Raw genomic sequence first — 18,685 nt, 5'->3', positions numbered from 1 at the left:
TCTTGTCTTCAACTCTAAACTTTCAAATCATCGACATCTCATCTCGCAAGATCCGACCAGTAAATTGAATATCATAGGCTGAAGTTGCTGAATACTGGCCATCAGTGGTGAGATTCCACGATGCTTTGTCAGGCGAGTTGGATAGATGAATACTCTGAATTTTACTCCACAAACTGATGAACATGAACCAGTCAATCTCGGCTTCAAAACTCATACATTGTATACCTCTCATCCAGACACCATTAGAAAGAGCTCATCGCGTGGCATTTGGTGACATGGATAATTATCGCGAAGAGCTCATCACGTTTGAGGAATGTTTGCATGAAGATTTGTTCTCACGAATACTATTTTACAAGTCGACTGCAATATGTCTTTTAACCATGTTTGTGGCTTTGAGTAGTCGGTGGTTTCGACCTAGTCTCAGCCTTGTACATTGTAATTATATCCTTACATCGAGGGAAAACCTAATATTTTGGGAGGGATGGAGTTTTTTTTAAAGTCCACCCACCCCAAAATATAAGACATCTTTGACTTTTCGTGCTCAATAGTCAATAGCATAGCATAAAAGTTAAAAAAAGTCAATAGCATACATCTTTGACAACCTAATATTTTAGGAGGGGTGGAGTATAACATTCCTTTAAAAATACCTTATTTATTAAAACGGGGAAGGTAGTGATAAAATAGTGTATCAAAGACCATATAATGTTAACCACATTCTTATACTCCCTCCATCTCAGTTTACTAGTCTTCCCCGTATCTATAGGTCGTCAATTTGACCTATATAATTTAAATTATATAATATAAAAATTATATCATTAAAAATAGAACATTTAAACTTTCTAATGATATAATTTTTATAACATATAATTAATACTAACTTGATTAAATTTGCGATCTAGAAGTACGCGCACGTCTAATAAACTATGAGAGAGGGAGTATTATTTTGGAACGAAAAGAATAAAGAGCATGCACCTATAGCTAATCTTCGAATTTTGTCATGTCACAAAAAAATCATCGACTTTTACTGCTGCACGACACGATTCCTCGACCTCGAGCCGTGTTTGTATGCTGGAACTCTGCACTGCAATCCTCCTACCTCTCCCGCACACCATCCCCAAACTCCAAGGCGATGCAGCCGATGAGGCTGCTGAGGCGCCAAGGGCCGCCCCTCCTCTGCCTCTCCGCTGCCCTCCTCGCCTGCGCTCTGCTCGCCGGCCCCGCCGTCGCCGATGGCGTCACGCCCTCCGAGGCGCGCCGGCTTCGGGACGAGGTACCCCGCCCTCTCAGATCCGCCACGCCTAGCCGCAGCACCTCTAGCTTAATAGCTACTAGCCACCTGATTCCACCAGCGACAAGTGTTGTTCAGCTCTGCTCGATGCGATAAGCCGAGTGGTGTCGTTGGCTTCAGTTCGATTGCCAGCAACGGCACCGTGCTTGCGAAGCGAGCTGGTTTTGTAATCTGGTGTTTGGTTTGGCTACTCCTAGTTAAATTTGTCAGATTCCTGGCTTCAGTCATACCCACCACTATTTGTTCCTGGAAAAATGGTGCTGGAATTGACTTTCAAGAGTTCACTTCTTGGGGCATTTGGCATTTTCATCATGCCTGATGGGAGATGACCAGAAGGCATTGTTAGTGTTCTCATTAGTGGACATTTGTTTGATTCGTGAATATTGCTGAAGGATTTAGTGAAAGTTTCATTCTTTGCCCACTCTAGATCATTGTTCAGTTATAGTTGTGTGCATTTCTACAATTCTACTACTCGAGGCTTATTTGAGTGGGGGGAAATTACCACAACTTAGTTTGGATTTGGCATTTCCAAGACGCGCTGACATGTGTTATTAGTTATAAGATCATGGTACCAGTTGGGACTTAAGCAATTGCACCCCACCACACCTCAGTTACAAAGCCATTTTGATGAGCATATGGTGTTGAATTTGATTATATGAGATCATTTTTGGCCGGCCGCAACTTGATAGTGCTGTTTCTGCGGATCAGATTAGGGCCCATTATATGGCTTTCCAAAGGTAGAGCTGTGATGTTGTCTTTCTATAGGGCTGTTCGGAGGCATGCCTCAAGTTACCTCTGAATTTTTTCTTATTACATTTACTTTTTGATGAAGCATTTCTCAGGCAATTCTCTTAATTTTGTGTGCCTTGTGCGAGCCACGTTCTAATCATGTCTTGATGGTAAAATAAATTGGATTATAATCCAAATTACAGCTCATTTTTTATGGGGTGCAACTTAGGCCAGTTCTGTAATCTGATTTCTCCTGGATTTCTCCTATTGTCTTACTCTTGTACTTCACCTAGATAATATCATGTGCCGTGTTAAATAATTAACCAACCATGTCGATAACATTTGTTTAGCTTGCCTAGCAGTAGTGGCAGTAACTCTGTAGTCTCCAAATGTCATACAGACAAGCTAGTTGAGTTTCCATGCTATGTATTAACCTAAAATCTTGTGTAAGTGCTAACATACAAAAGTATGTCCTTCATGTAGGTGAAAGATATGTTTTATCATGCATTTGATGGGTACATGCAACATGCTTTTCCACTTGATGAACTGCGACCATTGAGCTGTCAAGGAGAAGACTCCCTTGGTGGTTATGCGCTCACTCTTGTAAGAATTAATAGACTAGTTACTCATGTATTTTTTTTCTTACATTTGTTTCCTCGGTGGAATATCATCATTCACCAATATGCTTTTTTGAACAGATTGATTCTTTGGATACTTTGGCTTTACTAGGTGATAAGGAGAGATTTAGTGCTGGCGTGCAGTGGGTTGGTAAGAACGTCCGTTTTGATATTGTAAGTGAACAGCAGTGACATTTAGTGAATCTGGTTTCACTAATTACAAATCTAATTAATGCGCCATAGCCATTAGAAATTGTTTTACACTTGGAACTGTAATTTCCGAGATGAAGAAGCCTTCAATACATAGTAAACAAAATGAAGTACTCTTAAATCTTAATTTGTGCTGGACAGCAAAATAATCTACTGCTTGCTGGAGAAATTATTTTCTCTATTAATCTGTTGATCTAATTCACAAATGATGCTGTGAAGTAGCAATACGCTTTTCTGTATCAAATATTTTAGTACCAAGAATGTCATATCTGTTGAGTAGATACGTCACTAATTCATTAGTATATTTGAGTCTTCTACTTCTGCTTGGTGTACTTGCTTTATTTGTTTGAATTTTAGCTTGTAAAAATCAAAATGCTTTTGGTTTACCACATTTGTGAGTCTGTTTACACTTGATTGTTGTTTATAGTTCATGCCATTTTAGTAATCATGTTTCCTCTGGGCATGCAGAACAAAACTGTCTCAGTTTTTGAAACCAACATACGCATCCTTGGAGGTCTTTTATCAGCTCACCTGATTGCCAGTGATTATGCCACTGTATGTCTGCTCAATCCTATCTTATATTTGTTGTGATTGTTCTATAATTTATTTCCTGATAACGCTTTTTTTGGTATGGCATGAAAAGTATATACTGATAGATATTGCTGCATACTATAACATATACCAAAGTCCAAAATACAGCAGGAAATCTGACTGAAACCAGCAGCCGTGCTGCAAATGAAACCTACTTATGTAAGACCACTTTTGAACTGAAATCATACGTATCTAAAAGAAACATTCTTGGGGGAAATGGAGGCTTCTCAGGCCACATGTGGTCCCAGCCGTCGAATCTGCGACGTGGCATGACCTTAGCCGTCCCTATCAATACCTGTTTGGCTCTGCTTTTGTACCCAACCTGACACTAAGTCCAACTACGGTCACTGATTTGTGGGCTTGCTTTTTGCGGGGCCCGTGACACCATGATTAGTGTGCCTGTGCTTTGCACTGTAAACGGATGACACCATAACTTGTTACTTGAGAGACAACCATGCAGATATCCTGTTGCTTAGACCATTTGTAACCTAATTCCAACTGTTGTGTTTTTGGTTGAGATTATTTGTAGTATTATGGCTGCATGTGGTGCATGAAGAATAGGTACAGTCAACTGTCTTTTTTTAGTTTTTACGTTTCACTAATAGCACCCATATGCAGTGAACAAAATAATCTCAGTGAAGTAAAATAATCTATTGTTCAAAGAGGAAAATGGGCTTTCATCACACCAAACTCCATTCATATTATCTGTTCAAGTGTGCACAAATCAATAAGACATTAAGCCAATTTGAATGCAACAAGGTTTATAATGCTTCCATTTTAACTTTCTCAGTCAAACTATAAAAGGGTGACCAGAAGTTCAAAAAATGCAATTGCTACACTCTCCATGTGTCATTTAACAGATATTACAGAACATCATTCTGAATAAATGGTAACAATTCCTGAATGGGCGGAGCACAAATAAGTCACAGGCAGCGTGTGAAAATCTTTCTTATTTGTCTTCTCATGCATGGCTTGCAAGTGCTATTATCTTCCAGTATGTACCTGGATTAGTTTGACTAATAGAAGTTTATTATCATTCTGAACTTTAACGTGGTTCAGATGTTCCAGCATTTGATTTAACTTTTCATTGATAGGGTATGAGGATCGACTCTTATGATGATCAGTTACTTCATTTGGCTGATGACTTAGCCCAGAGGTTGTTGCCTGCATTTGATACTCCTACAGGTTCACAACTTTGTCTGCCTGTATCTATATTCGAATAGAATATGTTATGTATCATATTAATACATCAGACATTTGATACCTTATTTATAACAACTCTTCGTGCAAAAGAACTAGTTTCACTGCTTAGGGATGGCATTACTATACCAAATTACATGGAAAAGCATGTTCTGTTTTACGCACACACACACCCCCGCGCGCGCTCCCGCTCACGCATGTGTGAGCATCCACACACTTTGCGAATTTGTAAAACGATAAATATCTTATATGCTAGTTTGCGACGTGCTGGGCTCTGTCACCTGAGTTTTCCTGTTGTTGAACCTATGTTACTGCCTCACTGCTGTTCAATGCTATTTTTGATGGCCAGAGGTAGAAATAAAGAATAAAATAGTTAGGTTTGCTCTAAGAATATTTCCCTTCATGCTCTCTTGAAGGCTCATTTATTATGTGTTGCACTTTCTGATGGCCCTACCAACTTGATTTTATCGAGGTTTACAGTAGTGAAATTGATGTTGAAATTTGCAGACTATCATTGAATGAAGTTCATAATGTGACAAAATATTTATCTAAGGAAGGTGCTTTGCAAAGTGCAAATTACAGAAAATCTTCATTTCTGCTGGAAATTTTTGGTCAATGTAACCATTTGAGTACCTTTTTAGTATAAAGCATGCTCGTAACCTTGTATCTCACATGGTCTTCAATATCATTGATAAAAAAGTGTGGTATTGTATGTTCCTTTGTTAATTGCGTTGGAAAATTTCATTGCCTTACATAATCGTTTTGAACAAGGAAAAAGGTTTTTCAAAATTTTAGTTTATATTGTGCTCTGATTTCCTATTGTTTGCCTAACAAGGCGGAATTTATCTTGTAGGTATCCCATTTGGATCTGTTAATTTATTGTATGGTGTCGATGATGATGAAAGCAAGGTAAGCTTTTTTTTTTTGGCTGTAAAGTTTTGCAAACAGAAACATGTCAAGACATATGCTGATTATCGATAGTGTAGAGATTTGCTGAGATATCCCAACTACTTATGCAGTTTGCTTCGGTAATTTTGGAATGGTTTTCCTTGAATTATTCTACTGATTTTGCAATCGATAAAAATAATACATGCGTGGCATCTAAACCTCTAAATCACTTTAAATTTCTTTTGCTCATGATGTATTTTGTACGATAAATACCATCACATATCTGCTGCCTAATCTCCCATATTCATCTTTGGTAATCAGTCAAGCAGTTTGTTTGAAACTTGACAAGGCTATTAAATGGGCATGAACAATCATTATATTTTCTGTTGACACTCTGTATGTTACCCCAGGTAACATCGACCGCTGGTGGTGGCACTTTGACATTGGAATTCGGTATCTTGAGTCGATTGACTAATAACAGTGGTCAGTATTGGTAATACGTATCAGTTTTACAATTTTGATCTTGTTGTATTGCTTTCTTAATATTGTTTTATTATATCATTTTTTGTTTAATTTGCTACTCTTCATGGCAGTTTTTGAGCAAGTCACAAAAAATTCAGTGCGTGGTATATGGGCACGTAGGTCAAAACTCAACCTTGTCGGTGCCCATATAAATGTCTTTACTGGTGAATGGACACAGAAGGTATTAACCTTTGTCCTCTTGTGATAAGTTTGTACCACCAAACGTATTATTTCTAGCATGCCTGCTGATGTTTAACTCTTTGGTGTACAATAAAGTACCTCATGCCATTTGTGTGGGCATGCAGCACTGTCTGGTATAAACCATCTCCCCATATCAACCCACTAGATCCACTTTTTATTAAGTTGATGCATGACTGCTTCTGTTTGTTCTGCAATGTATCGTCGCTTTTGCTTCTTGAGTGATCATGCTAACAATTAAACAACATAATTACATGCTACAGCAATTTTCCAAAATGTGCTTTCAACTGTTTTCTTTGCAGTCTTAAAAGTTTTGAAGATGATTCGCCATTACCATCATGCAGGATGCAGGAATCGGAACAAGTATCGACTCATTCTACGAATATCTTTTGAAGGTATCAAAACTGTAAATCTTAGAACATATTTTGAAAAAAAAGTTCCATACCATCATATGTAATAAAATGGGCATAGTGGAATAATTTTTTGAAATGATCCTCGATACATGCTTATTCTAGAGCATGAACAAAAGCCTGCTCATCATCTAGCTGGGCCTGCATCTTTTTCTTGACCCTTTTCCTGTTACGGGGTTTAACAGTTATTTTTGTATGAACAGGCATATTTATTGTTCGGAGATGAAGAATACTTGTATGTATTTCAGGAGGCTTACAAGGCTGTAATGCACTATCTCCATCACGATCCTTGGTAAAAATGCAATTCTTTTTCTCCCTAGTAAACATCCTGTTCAGAATTGTTGAATTACAGTTCATGTCATTGTTTGAGGATTTGGCTATTTTTCAAGGTTTTGTCGTTTAAAAGTCGAAAGTTGGAATGTGATCTTGCATGATTAATATGCATGAATAGTTGAATACACTAGTAAGGATCAAAATCATCTGTGTTTTCTCTGTAATATGAATCTGTAAAGTACAGCTACATATGTTCACTCATGTTTTTATAGGTCAGCATTGATGATCAGATAGTTATATGTGCATGCTGTTTTAAGTTCTTCAGCTGTTTTCTGTTGAATGTTCAAGTTTGAAATGTTATTTAAAAATTCTTGGCTAGGTATATTGAGGTAAATATGAATTCTGGCGCTACTGTTTGGCCATTATTCAACAGTCTGCAGGCATTCTGGCCAGGACTTCAGGTTTGGGTTCTTCATATGCCAGAACACATATAGACTAGCTCTGCAAGGTATTCTGGATGGTTACTTATGATACTTGGATTTAAGGTTCTAGCTGGAGATGTTGATCCTGCCATTCGAACACATGCTGCCTTCTTTAGCGTCTGGAAAAAATATGGGTTCACTCCAGAAGGGTTTAACCTCGCCACATCCACTGTTCAGGTATTGGAACAACAGTACATTTTTCATATCTTTATGGGCTAATATAGTTTTGGTCCTCAAACGAGCAGGATGCACTCCAAGCCTTGAACTTTAAATGGAATTATCAACCCTAAAAGACACATATGGTCCTAGCAAAACTCTATGAAACAAGGTTATTTGCCACATATACTAGCACTAATCTCACCATTTCCTATGTTTCACAGAATGGACAAAGGAGCTACCCGCTGCGGCCTGAGTTGATTGAAAGCACATATTGGCTATTCAAGGCTACCAGAGATTATAGGTGTGTCTTTCTTTGCAAGGTGAAGATGGAGCTTGTACTTTTTAAATACATCAATCTCTTAGATTCAGTTGCTCTCACCACTAAAAGGGATAGGAGACTTAAGTGGAACTTTGTATGTATGGTTTTCTATGGGATGCTGATGGCGACAAAAGGTGTTTACCTTTGGCCTTTGCCAATTAGATGGTTGAACCAGTGGTCTTTCATTTACAAGTGCAAAAGTAATTTCATTACTATGAAACAAATTGCAGGATCGAGTACTTCTAACTGATACTTGCAAGCTCTTAACCATTTTTAGTTAAATTCATTCTGTTTATGACTGGTTTCCCTCCTAGAATTCATTTTTCTAATATATTAATTGCAGGTACCTTGATGTTGGAAGGGATATACTAGCAAGCCTTCAGTATGGTGCTAAATGCCCTTGTGGTTATTGCCACATATCAGATGTGGAAACCCACAAGCAGGATGACCACATGGAGAGTTTTTTCCTTGCAGAAACGGCAAGTATTTGTATATCAAATTTTGTGATGTAATCTCTTGTGATAAAAAGCTTGCATGCCCATGATTTTTTTCTTGGATCAGTGTCACACATCACCAAGATCAGTTTATTAATATGACATTAGCATGTGTTGGCATAATTACTTAGTGTACCACTACCAAACATTTAGTCATTTATCTTGTAGGGTATCTAGTCTACTAACACGAGTGAACCATAAAAACTTAAAAAACATCTCTCCTCCTAAATCCTGACATTTATGAATAGATTTAAGTTCTGATATGAATTAAGAAATATAATCATTTATTTCATGTCTGCTAGATTTCATTTGAATGTTATACCTCTAAATATACCAGTAAGTACTAAACATTTTCAGTCTGATCTTGTCGTGTATCTAATTCATTATCATTACAGTGAATCGGAAATCTTAAAACAAGTTAACAGTCATTTCTTGTGTGTTAAATTATATGTGCATGCTATTTTTCCTTCAAGTCATTCTCTGCCAGTTAATTCTAACTACTAGCACATTGCAGGTAAAATATCTGTGGCTTCTTTTTGATTTAGCTGTAGGCCCAGATAACATTGTTGAAAATGGTCCATATAAGTAAGTACGATTCTGTGGAGTTATTAAGTTCAGTTGTTTGTTCATACTTAACATTCCAACTTACTGTGTATCGTTGACTCTGCAGATACATATTTAGTACAGAAGGTCATTTGTTACCTGCTACTCCCGAAATAGCCCTGGTAGATGAGCATTGCCTTTATTTTGGAGCATTCTGTAATGGTAGTACAGACCGTGGCTACGGTAATGGCGATAGTTCTAGTAAGCAGCAAAGTTCTAACTACACTCAGTTTGATGACAGACAAACTGCTTCCAGTCAATATTCAATGTCCAATGTTTTGTTTGCAACAAGAGGTTACATCAAGGTATGCTCTACTGCATTTCTGTTTGACAATTTCCTTAGGTACTATATCTTGCTTACTGAAAGAAACGGAAAGATAATAGATAATTCTGTTTGAGGTGATTTCTCTTTAACAATATATTGACTGCTTGCATGGGACCTAACTTGGAGCACAACAGTGCAATGTAAAACTTTATCTGATGTTGCGTTCATTATGTAAAGATGAATGGCTCTGTTATATGTTTTATAGTACTTCTACTACTATACGTGAATACCACGTTTACCAAGAGGATCCTCTATGATCTTGTGCCACTTCAATTATCTTATGCACATTGATCTGAAGTGCCTCCTTTTTTTATTAGTTTTTTCTAACTGCACTGTATTTTTTCGCTAGGGAGTTTGTCCAGGATTGAATCACGCTCAAAAACTTGGCATCTCGTACCGCAATGAAGAGGACAACTCCTTAGAGCAGAATTCAAGAGATCATGAGAATCCCGATGAATCTCATGTGGCCACATCCGGTGTCCAGACTCAATCAAGTTCTGTTATATTGATGTCTCATTCTGTCACAAGCCAACCCGATGAGTCCTTGGAGACCATCTCAATACCTCATGAGAATATTGTGGTAACTGCCGACTCTGAGTTCATGAGGGAGCCCATGAGGACTGATGCTACAGGTGGCTCGTCCCAAAAACTTGCTGGGGATACTGATGAAGATATTGTGTATCAGGAGCAAAATGAAGATAGCACCAGCTGACCCTTAGAGCAGACACCGATTTTTTTCACCTAACTTGGAGCACCTTCATGGTCAGAGCTGGCCTTGTTACACTCGAAAATCTGCCCAACATAGGAAGCAAGCAGTGTTGAGTCAGGGCCGTCAATCACTATCCGACCACTGCTTAATGAGCTGGAATCAATGGTTGAAATTGGGGGCATTCTTTGAGCTGCACTATGAGCTGCGCCCAGAATCAGTATTTACCAGCAGAAACAATCTGACTTTGAACTTCCTATGGCAAATGGACGTCCGACTCAACATTGTTAATTTATTCTGTTGTAGTAGTGATTAGATATTTTTTTAAATCATATGGTTATGATCATATAGCAGATGTAGAGTTCTGTACACAGGCAAACCAAAAACTATATGGGCAAATAGGTGTATGCAGCATTCTATACAAATCAGCAACAGCTATACTGAAAACTCCGATCCATATGTGCGCGTGAAATGTTCCTTAATTGTTTTATTCAAGTTGCTCGACCCACAATATCCCAGGAGTCAAGCATTTCTTCTGACCGCTAAACATCTCTCAGAATGGAAACAACTTAGATACAGATATCCATGTCTGGAATTACATTACACCAAGCATCGCCATGCTTACACGGGGATTACATGAGAAGGCTTAGAGCGAGAGGCCGCCGGACTCCTCGTCCTCGTCGAGGCCGGAGGTGTAGACGGTGTACAGTGACCAGATGAGGCCGAACACCCCGAGGAGGATCCACCCCAGCAGGTTGTTGCTCAGGCCGAGGCTTAGCCCGGTGCCCTCCGTCGACATCCGCTCGTCGACGAGCGCCAACGCTGGCGCCGCGGACGCGGTCACCGCGCCCGCTGCGGCGAGCAGGGACGCGCCTGCGCCACGGACGGCGGCGGCCGGGGTCGCCTCCTTGGCGTCCTTGGAGTAGCTGCACCTCACCCTCTGGCTCCTCGTGCTCAGCTGAGGCAGACCTGCACAGTTGATAGACAGATCCTTAAAGCTCAGCTCAGCACAGCTCAGAGTGAACGTACGTGCAAATGGACCAGAGTTTTGTGCCTAGAACGGCATGAAGGCACGCGACGCCACTTACCTAGAGCCTGTGGCCTGGTGATCACGGCACGGGCAACGACGGTGGTCGCCGCGGCGGCGCTGATGGTGGCCATTGCTGCTGTGCTGTGCTGCTTGCCCTGCTGATCCTAGCTGGAGAGTGTGTCTTGCTCAGGTCTTGGCTAGCGTGTGCTGGTCCGCTGATGTTTCCTTTTTTAAGGCGATGTTGTAAAATATCGCGAATCGACGAAGCTGCGAATCATCTGGCGCCACTAGGATTGGGTGAGGCACGAGATTGGTTATGCTTCATCCATGGTTTATCCCGTCGTGGCCAATGGGCGTTCGCCGCGTGGACCCGCGGATTCTCCTATCAGAATATGTGGACGTCTGACTCAACGACTTCAGTTCAGCTGAGTGGCACTGGTATTTCAACTCGAAAAACTGCAGGTATTGATCTAGCAAATTATGTACTGCATTACATCGACATTATTTCGACCGATGGTGATCTTTTGTCCGGCTGTAGAAAAATTTGGCCCATAGTTGATCTATTTCACCGGGTAAATATCCAGTGATGCCACAATTCAAATGCTACCATGCATGACACCATTCTTCAAAATTTAAATTTACAGGTCTAAAAAGTCCGAAAAAAATATTGCGAGTGTTCACAAGATTTTTCTTTATAATCTCTAGAGTTTTGGGAACCAAATTCGAAATACATATAGAGAAACAAAAAAGACAAATTGATATGTGAATGGTGTCATTTGTACTTTTGTCTTTTTGTGACACTATTTATGTTCGATTTTTCTTTTTGTTTCTCAGAGTGTATTTGGGATTTGGTTCCAATTTTTTTTTGGGGACTGCAAACACACATCTGTTGAGTACTACATTTTTTTAATTTTTTTTAGACACTTATAGTTTGAATTTTGAGAAGTGGTATCATGGTAGCCATAACAAACTGAAATCTACATGTATGTCATACTCCTTCCGTGATATACAAAGGGTAAATTGTAATTTACCCTTTGGAAATGAACTTGTTTAACTGGCTCAAGAATCAAGATGATCGACCACCGAACTCTTAGATCCTGTTTGGAACAAGAAACTAGAAACGGAGATTTTGGAGGATACGTATTCCGTAGCAAAAAATCATTGGTACCGTTGGAACATTGGAATCTCTTACCCTGTGTACCTTTGAATTTTTCTATGGAATTTCCACGTAAATTAAGGAGAAAATCAAACATGCGGTCTGCCTTATTGTTTTCTCTTTTTTTGCAACTCATGTGTTTTTCTTGCGTGGCATTCAAATGACAGTTTTGCTGTTTCTTTGTTCTCCTTTTAATTTCTGATGGGAATATATGATACCCGCTCGTGCATTTTGTCCTGTTCCTACTTTTTGAGCTCTTCTGTTACACACATTATGGCTAAACTACTTGACTAGGTCACTAAACTTGTTGCGACTTCGGCCAAATGCCTAATTGGATACTCTTGGTCAAGAGGGTTTTTGTTTTAGCCGAAAGTCTAGTACACCTTGCATTCCAGTAGATATTAGGTTCGACTAAATTTAGCGAGTTTGTCGGCCATAGAGAATTATTTCCATGACACAAGTGCATAACCTAATATTGAAGTCGGTTTATGCAGTGTTATATATGTCGCGTTTATAACAAGTGGTAGTGTTTGATCTAGGGTTTGTGACATGGCGTTACTGAAGTTCGATCTACCGTAGCTAAACTACACTACAAGGTTCTCTCTGTGGCAAGTGAAGATGAGGGCAATCCTCGCCCAATCTTCTGATCTGGATGAAGCACTTGTTATGCATATACTTCATGGGCATACCAACGATATAGACCAATTCCGGCAAGTCCGAATGACCCACAGATGGTGGATGGGCCTATGGCCCAACCGGGCGACCCAGTTGCTAATTGATCAAGATGGGGAGTCCAGAATAAGAAGGTCTAGCCAGATCCGTCACCGACGTAGTTGGACGGATCTGTACCTACATAGGTTAGCGGGATCTTTTGTGTACGACAAGTTGTATCAATTAGGTTACTGCTAGTAGAATCCGACCTGTACCACTCCTTGTAACCCTAGGTCTAGGCCTTTATAAGCCCGATCTTGGGAGCCGTTGAGGCACAACCAATCCTCTCATGTTGCGCACTTGTTAACCTTATAGTGAATTATAGCATCACATAGAGTTTTGCCACCGTTGCGAATATGAAGTTGGGTAACTTGTGTCTCACCGTACCGGTAGCTTACTGCCTTACACGCACCTCTCTGTACATGTTGTGAGGTACCCTCCATAGCGTACTTATCATTCACACAACGATAGTTGGCGCCCATTGTGGGGAAAGAGGCGTTTGGAGCGCGGATCCAGACGGGATCCGCCTTCGTAGGCATCAGCGACACTGTCGCCATCGGACGTGTCCTCTACGATGGCGACATCCCCATCGTCCCAAATATATGATGAGTGTTGGGTTCCGGCTTGGAGAAGCCCCACCCGCTTCACAATAGTCCCTATCGGCGGCATCCACGTCTTCATCGGTGACGACGAAATCGATCTGACATCAAGACCTGCACGGACCACCTTTGAGCTGGAAACATTCACGGAAGCTTGATATAGGCAAGAGTTTTCTTTGGAAAATTCCGCCTTAGATCTAAAAATTTCAGGACCCACCCAAACCTTCCTAGGGCAGGAAATAATGGTGGAAGACCAATGCAGATCCGCCTTTTCACTCATGCATTTGAGACACGAAGGTATCACTTTGTCGGCCAAACTACTTCTAGTTCAAATTCTGGTTCCAATGGAGCCGACAAAGTGAACAAATCTATTCTGGATACCTTAGACAATGCGTCGGATGACTCACATACTAGAGCAATGAGCAAAGACGACTTTGTTGCAGCTATGTTGAATACACGACCATAAGGGAAGTCGGAGCAGGCGATGGCAATTCTGAAGAGCCCGAATATCCAAGATGAAGAGAATCGAACCCTAATGCGGTGGGCATGGCAACTGCTGCCAGGACATCCCCATCCAGATCCAGTCATAGAGAATCAAGTGGAAGATGAGGATCCACCTTTCAGAATGCCCGCTCCGCCGTTCCCGCTCATGCGAGATACACAGAGTCACATAGGCCTCAACGAGACTAGACTTCGCACGGGCCTCTTCCACCGAAAGAGCTCTCAGTTGAAGATCAACAAAGCTCTTGGCGGTTGCCTCTTTCTCTTTGTGCCGCCTGTCTTCCCTCTCGGCGATGGCCTTTTCCTTCTTGACCATCAACTCCCTCAAGATGTCTTGGAACGCCAATGAGGAAACTTGACGGTGCATGTCGGTCTTGGTTGCCTTGTGGCCAACTAGCCGTTTGGCACAACCACCACCGCCTGCCTCATCAGTGGAACGAGCGCCTAGGCTTTTCCCATCATATTCGAGGTCAATGGTGTCGTCCGTTGACGAATTGCCATTGCCATTTCCCTTCTTAATCAATGATATATGCTCACATATATGCTAACAACATTGAGAAGAGGAGAAGAAATTTACCATGTCAATGACCGAGACACCGCTTATTACCCTTCCCTTGACCGTCTCTTATGAACCTTGGAACCGGCTAAGCATTCATCTGTTGTAATTTTGTCCAGTCCACTCTATCAAGAAGGAATTCACGCCCATCAGGCCACAACTGTCCCAAAGAGAAATCATTCCTCTGTTGTAGTTTTGTCCAATCCTTGCCCAATTTCAATACCTCCGACCTCAACCACAATGGGACCTGCCATTGGGCATGGAAGCTCTTCCGGGAGCTGGCCTTGTGCTACCTTGAAAATGAGGGGCACACATGAGATTCCCTGTTTTAGCTACTTGTTACAATTCTTCAACTACTTGACTTGATGGATTCGGCTAAATGCGGGTAGCTCGATGTTGATACTAATCTATCAAAATTAAAATGTAGCGTTTATGTAGAAGGTATTGAAATTGGGCAAGGACTGGATAGAACAACATCAGACTGTCATTTTTTTTTTTGGAGCAAACGCCAGGAGCTGTGGGTATTCATTTAAGAAGAAAGGAAAATGATCCAGTTTATGAGGAAAACCGAATCAAAAACCATACAAACTTGAGTACCTCCGACATGCGGACTACTCCCAAAGTCTAAAACAACAACAGAACAAGATCGACCAACTTGTCAACGACAAAGAGCTATCTATTCGACAATTCGACACGAAGGTTGCATGAACCACATCCATCATGTAATCTCAACCGCCTTCTTCTTGGCGCCGACCTTGTTGCCCTTGGGCTTTTTCACCTTCTCCACATTCTTGACAAGGGAGCCAAGCATCGCGATGGAGCGAGGCGACAAAGTGTATATAGGCTACAACGCTTCAGACTGTCATAGGTGTGATCTTTTTAGCCTGGCAGTGTTAGCTTTGAGTGAGAGTGCTGAAGGTTGAAGCGATAGATCAGAAGAGCATGATGTATGGCCTAAGAGTATATGTGAAAATTCGCTTTAGTTGTCATCAGAGAACGATGATTGTGCTACAATTTATTGGTGTTTGTAATCATTAGAACTGGTCATTTGTTGTTTCATTGTGGATTTGCTATAGGCTACAACGAAACTTTTGTTGGCTACCTTAGATGATTTCAGAGGGCACATTGCTACTCCACACATGTTTCTACTTTCTACTCTTAGGCAGCATCTCCTCCTTTTCAGTTGGCTTCTTGCTTGCTTAGTTCAATATGGCAGCAAGAATACATAAGGTTATCTTTTTGTCTGCATCCTTCACTACATCTGAAAGAATGCACCCAACAATGCACGTGTGACCACACTTTTTTCACGTTTTGATTTATCTACTGTATATGTACTATAAACCTAATGAATTATCTCATGTTTACATTTCTCAAGGTGCTAGCCTGAAATGCCAGAAACAATTACTTCACATTTTCTTCTGATTTTGCATTTACAAATTAGCTTATCATATATTCCTGGGCGTCCTTAAATAACAATTTACCATATCATGTTTTTTTCCTGAATTTCCAGCTTCAGATGTGGACACTTAAGTCAACGGTTGGAAATCCAAAAAGAACTCGGTAAGAATGTATTTATCTACCCCAATATATCAACTATACATTTCTTTTAAGAAAATGAACTCAGATGAATTGTCAGTTTTTCTTGAACTGCCAGTTTTAAATATGCAGCTTACATTGCTAAGAACACTCAGTTGGCGAACTTGAATTGCTTTAGACTATAAGCTCTACATTAAAGTTCAAAGAAAAATAAGGGGAACTGATAGTGAATTATAAATTCAGTTAATAATCAGGATCACGAAATCTAATGCCAGATCACCATCTAGGATTATGATACATATATGTTTTGGCTGTTCATTTAAAGTTTGCATTACAGAGGTGGAGAAGGGGGAAATAAAGTTGATTATGAAGAATCACCAGGAGCTATAAGTGTTCTTGACTAGCCATAATTATTATGTTAATATCTTCTTTCAATTATATATGTATTCACTTTGCATGTTTCCAAAACTGAAGTTCTCTGTATAAAAAAGACACACAAGTGTATAGAAAAACACCAAAATTTACTGATGTTGTGTGATGACAAAGACATTTGTAATTTTAAAGGATTGATGATAGAAGGGATGCACATGTTTGGTGAAATGACGTCCATACCTAGCGAGCGAGTTATGAGGCGATGAGCGAGGCGATTGAGGCGGCGTGGGTAACGCCGGCGGCCAGACCCCGGCGACGGCTGGTCTTACCGCCGCTCCGACCGGTTCTCTCGCCTGTGATCGGATCTCCAGTCTCGGGGTCCCGTTTCGATCCTATCTGCGAGGTGTCCGAAGATGACGACGGGATCTCGGTGGCCGAGGAAGTGGCGTGGTGCGGGCTCGAGGACGAACCGCGGGTCTTGCCTGTCCGCAAGGACGACGGCGAGTGGCTTGACGAGTTTTGGGCCAACATCGGCTCTCCTACGGCGGATTCCAGGCCATGGCAAAGGAAGATGGCGGCCGCCCATCCGCGTGATCAGCGAGCTAGGTCTTCGTCGCCGCCTAGGACGGAGAAGGTTTCGGGGGGAGGAAGAAAGGCGTCTTCATCGCCGCCGGTCTTTCGAGTGCCCAAGCCGTCGATGAAGCTGAAGGCTTGGAGAGGACCCCTACCCCCCAAACGGATCACGCCGCCTCCTGTTCTTGCGGATTTCATCATCGCTGCTCGTGGGACGGTGGCTGCGCGTGAGACGGGGGTGGGTCTTGCGTCTCCGAGATAAGCCTTCTCTTCGGTCACGATGCCGGCGGAGGTCACCGCGTTGCCGACGGTGAGAGCGTCGATCACGGCGGACATTCGGCCACGTTTCAAACTGTCTGAGGCGGACGAGGCGGGACGCGAGGAATCCGTTGGTGGGCCGCAATCTAGATGGGCCTGGTTTGGGCGGGCCACGAGGGCCATGCAGGAGGCGCCTCGTCGTTCGGCGTACGCTGATCTCTCACGATAAGGTTCGATCGAGAACACGACTTCGACTCACACCAGGATCTCCATCGCCGCCGCCTCTCGACACCAACCCGACCCCGACGGTGCCTCTCCATCGTCGCCCTCACCCTCGACGCCGCCAAGTTCTGCACCGACGCCGCCAAGTTCTGCACCGACACCGTCCGTGCCGCAGCGTTCCTTCGCGCAGGTTGTGGCCGGGCTCTCCGTGTACGAGGAGATGGCCGGGCCTGCAAGGCCATCTGCGCCTCCAGGGGCGCCAATGGCGGCGCCTGGTCCCAATCCGGCTGCGCCTGGGGTAGCTCCCCCGATGGTTTCGGCGGCTGCTGTCACCGGCCCTTACTTGGGACCCCCTGGTTTCCAGGGTTGGCCGACAGGGATGCCCATGCCGCAGGGTGCGCCGGCCCCTACACCGGTTGCTCCAACTCCGAGACCAACACCTGGGTTCCGACCGCCAGTTCGCTTGCCGGTACCTCAGATGTAGTTTGTGCCGCAACATCCATATCAGCAGTACCAAGGTCAGTTTCAGTATCCGGTGCCTGGACAACAGAGTGGTGCAGCCACATATTCAGCAACCTGCGCATCAACAACCACCGCCGCAGCCTGGGCAAGTGAAGAAGAGAAGGAAGAAGAAGAGCGCCACTACTGCGGGGCAGCCTGTTGCTACTTTGGGGCAGCCCGTGCCGCCTTTGGGGCAGCCAGTGCCGCCTATGGGACAGACCGCGCCGATGATCATGGGTCAGCCGTCTTTGGTGGTGAACTCTGATGCTTCTTTGATTCCCATGCATGCACCTTCTGTGGTGAAACAAAAGAAGGTGGGACGCTGCTGGAAATGTGCCGTAAATACTCATGCAACAAAGGACTGTAAGGTTATCCATTACTGTTTGGTTTGTGATTCTGGGGCACTTCCGACCTTGCTGTGTCCAATCCTGAAGTTGCCCAGGCCTACAAGTTTCTTTGTTGGATGCGGTAATGATGGCACGCTTGATCTTCAGCTACCGGACTCAGTTTATAAGCCTCAGCTGATTACTTCTGGAGCACCTACAGCTTTGGTGCAAGTGTCAGGGGAGGGGGTTGTCGCTGTAGATGATATTCAAAGTCTTATGGCACGTATGTGTCCCGGGAATCCTACTTGGAAGTGGGAGGCGGTGCCCCAT

At 42.5% G+C, this 18,685-nt stretch overlaps 2 protein-coding genes across 3 annotated transcripts; one reads left to right on the top strand and one right to left on the bottom strand.

Moving 5' to 3' along the window:
* Positions 1-1,110: 1,110 nt before the first annotated feature.
* LOC124693635 (alpha-mannosidase I MNS4) lies at positions 1,111-10,144 on the top strand. 2 transcript variants are annotated; one of them, XM_047227120.1, is made up of 18 exons: positions 1,111-1,270; positions 2,501-2,620; positions 2,716-2,808; positions 3,313-3,399; positions 4,530-4,620; positions 5,489-5,544; positions 5,934-6,006; positions 6,117-6,226; positions 6,588-6,638; positions 6,857-6,945; positions 7,306-7,387; positions 7,472-7,585; positions 7,789-7,868; positions 8,230-8,365; positions 8,895-8,965; positions 9,051-9,105; positions 9,225-9,288; positions 9,658-9,830. In XM_047227120.1, exons 1-18 carry the CDS (start codon positions 1,130-1,132, stop codon positions 9,711-9,713), a joined length of 1,569 nt encoding a protein of 522 aa, XP_047083076.1. In that variant the 5' UTR covers positions 1,111-1,129; the 3' UTR covers positions 9,714-9,830. The 2 variants fall into 2 exon arrangements, with proteins under 2 accessions (XP_047083076.1, XP_047083074.1); XM_047227118.1 differs by having other exon boundaries at positions 1,115-1,270; positions 9,051-9,288; positions 9,658-10,144.
* Positions 10,145-10,475: 331 nt separating this feature from the next.
* On the bottom strand, positions 10,476-11,260 carry LOC124693636 (photosystem II reaction center W protein, chloroplastic-like). Its single transcript, XM_047227121.1, has 2 exons — positions 11,103-11,260; positions 10,476-10,983 (listed from the first exon to the last, which is right to left on the bottom strand). The coding sequence occupies exons 1-2, from the start codon at positions 11,173-11,175 to the stop codon at positions 10,661-10,663; spliced, it is 396 nt and encodes a 131-aa protein (XP_047083077.1). The 5' UTR covers positions 11,176-11,260; the 3' UTR covers positions 10,476-10,660.
* Between the last annotated feature and the right edge of the window lie 7,425 nt (positions 11,261-18,685).

This window comes from Lolium rigidum, chromosome 2 (assembly GCF_022539505.1).
Source record: "Lolium rigidum isolate FL_2022 chromosome 2, APGP_CSIRO_Lrig_0.1, whole genome shotgun sequence".
Classification (NCBI taxonomy): Eukaryota; Viridiplantae; Streptophyta; class Magnoliopsida; order Poales; family Poaceae; genus Lolium; species Lolium rigidum.
This window is presented reverse-complemented; position numbering and strand designations above follow the sequence as displayed.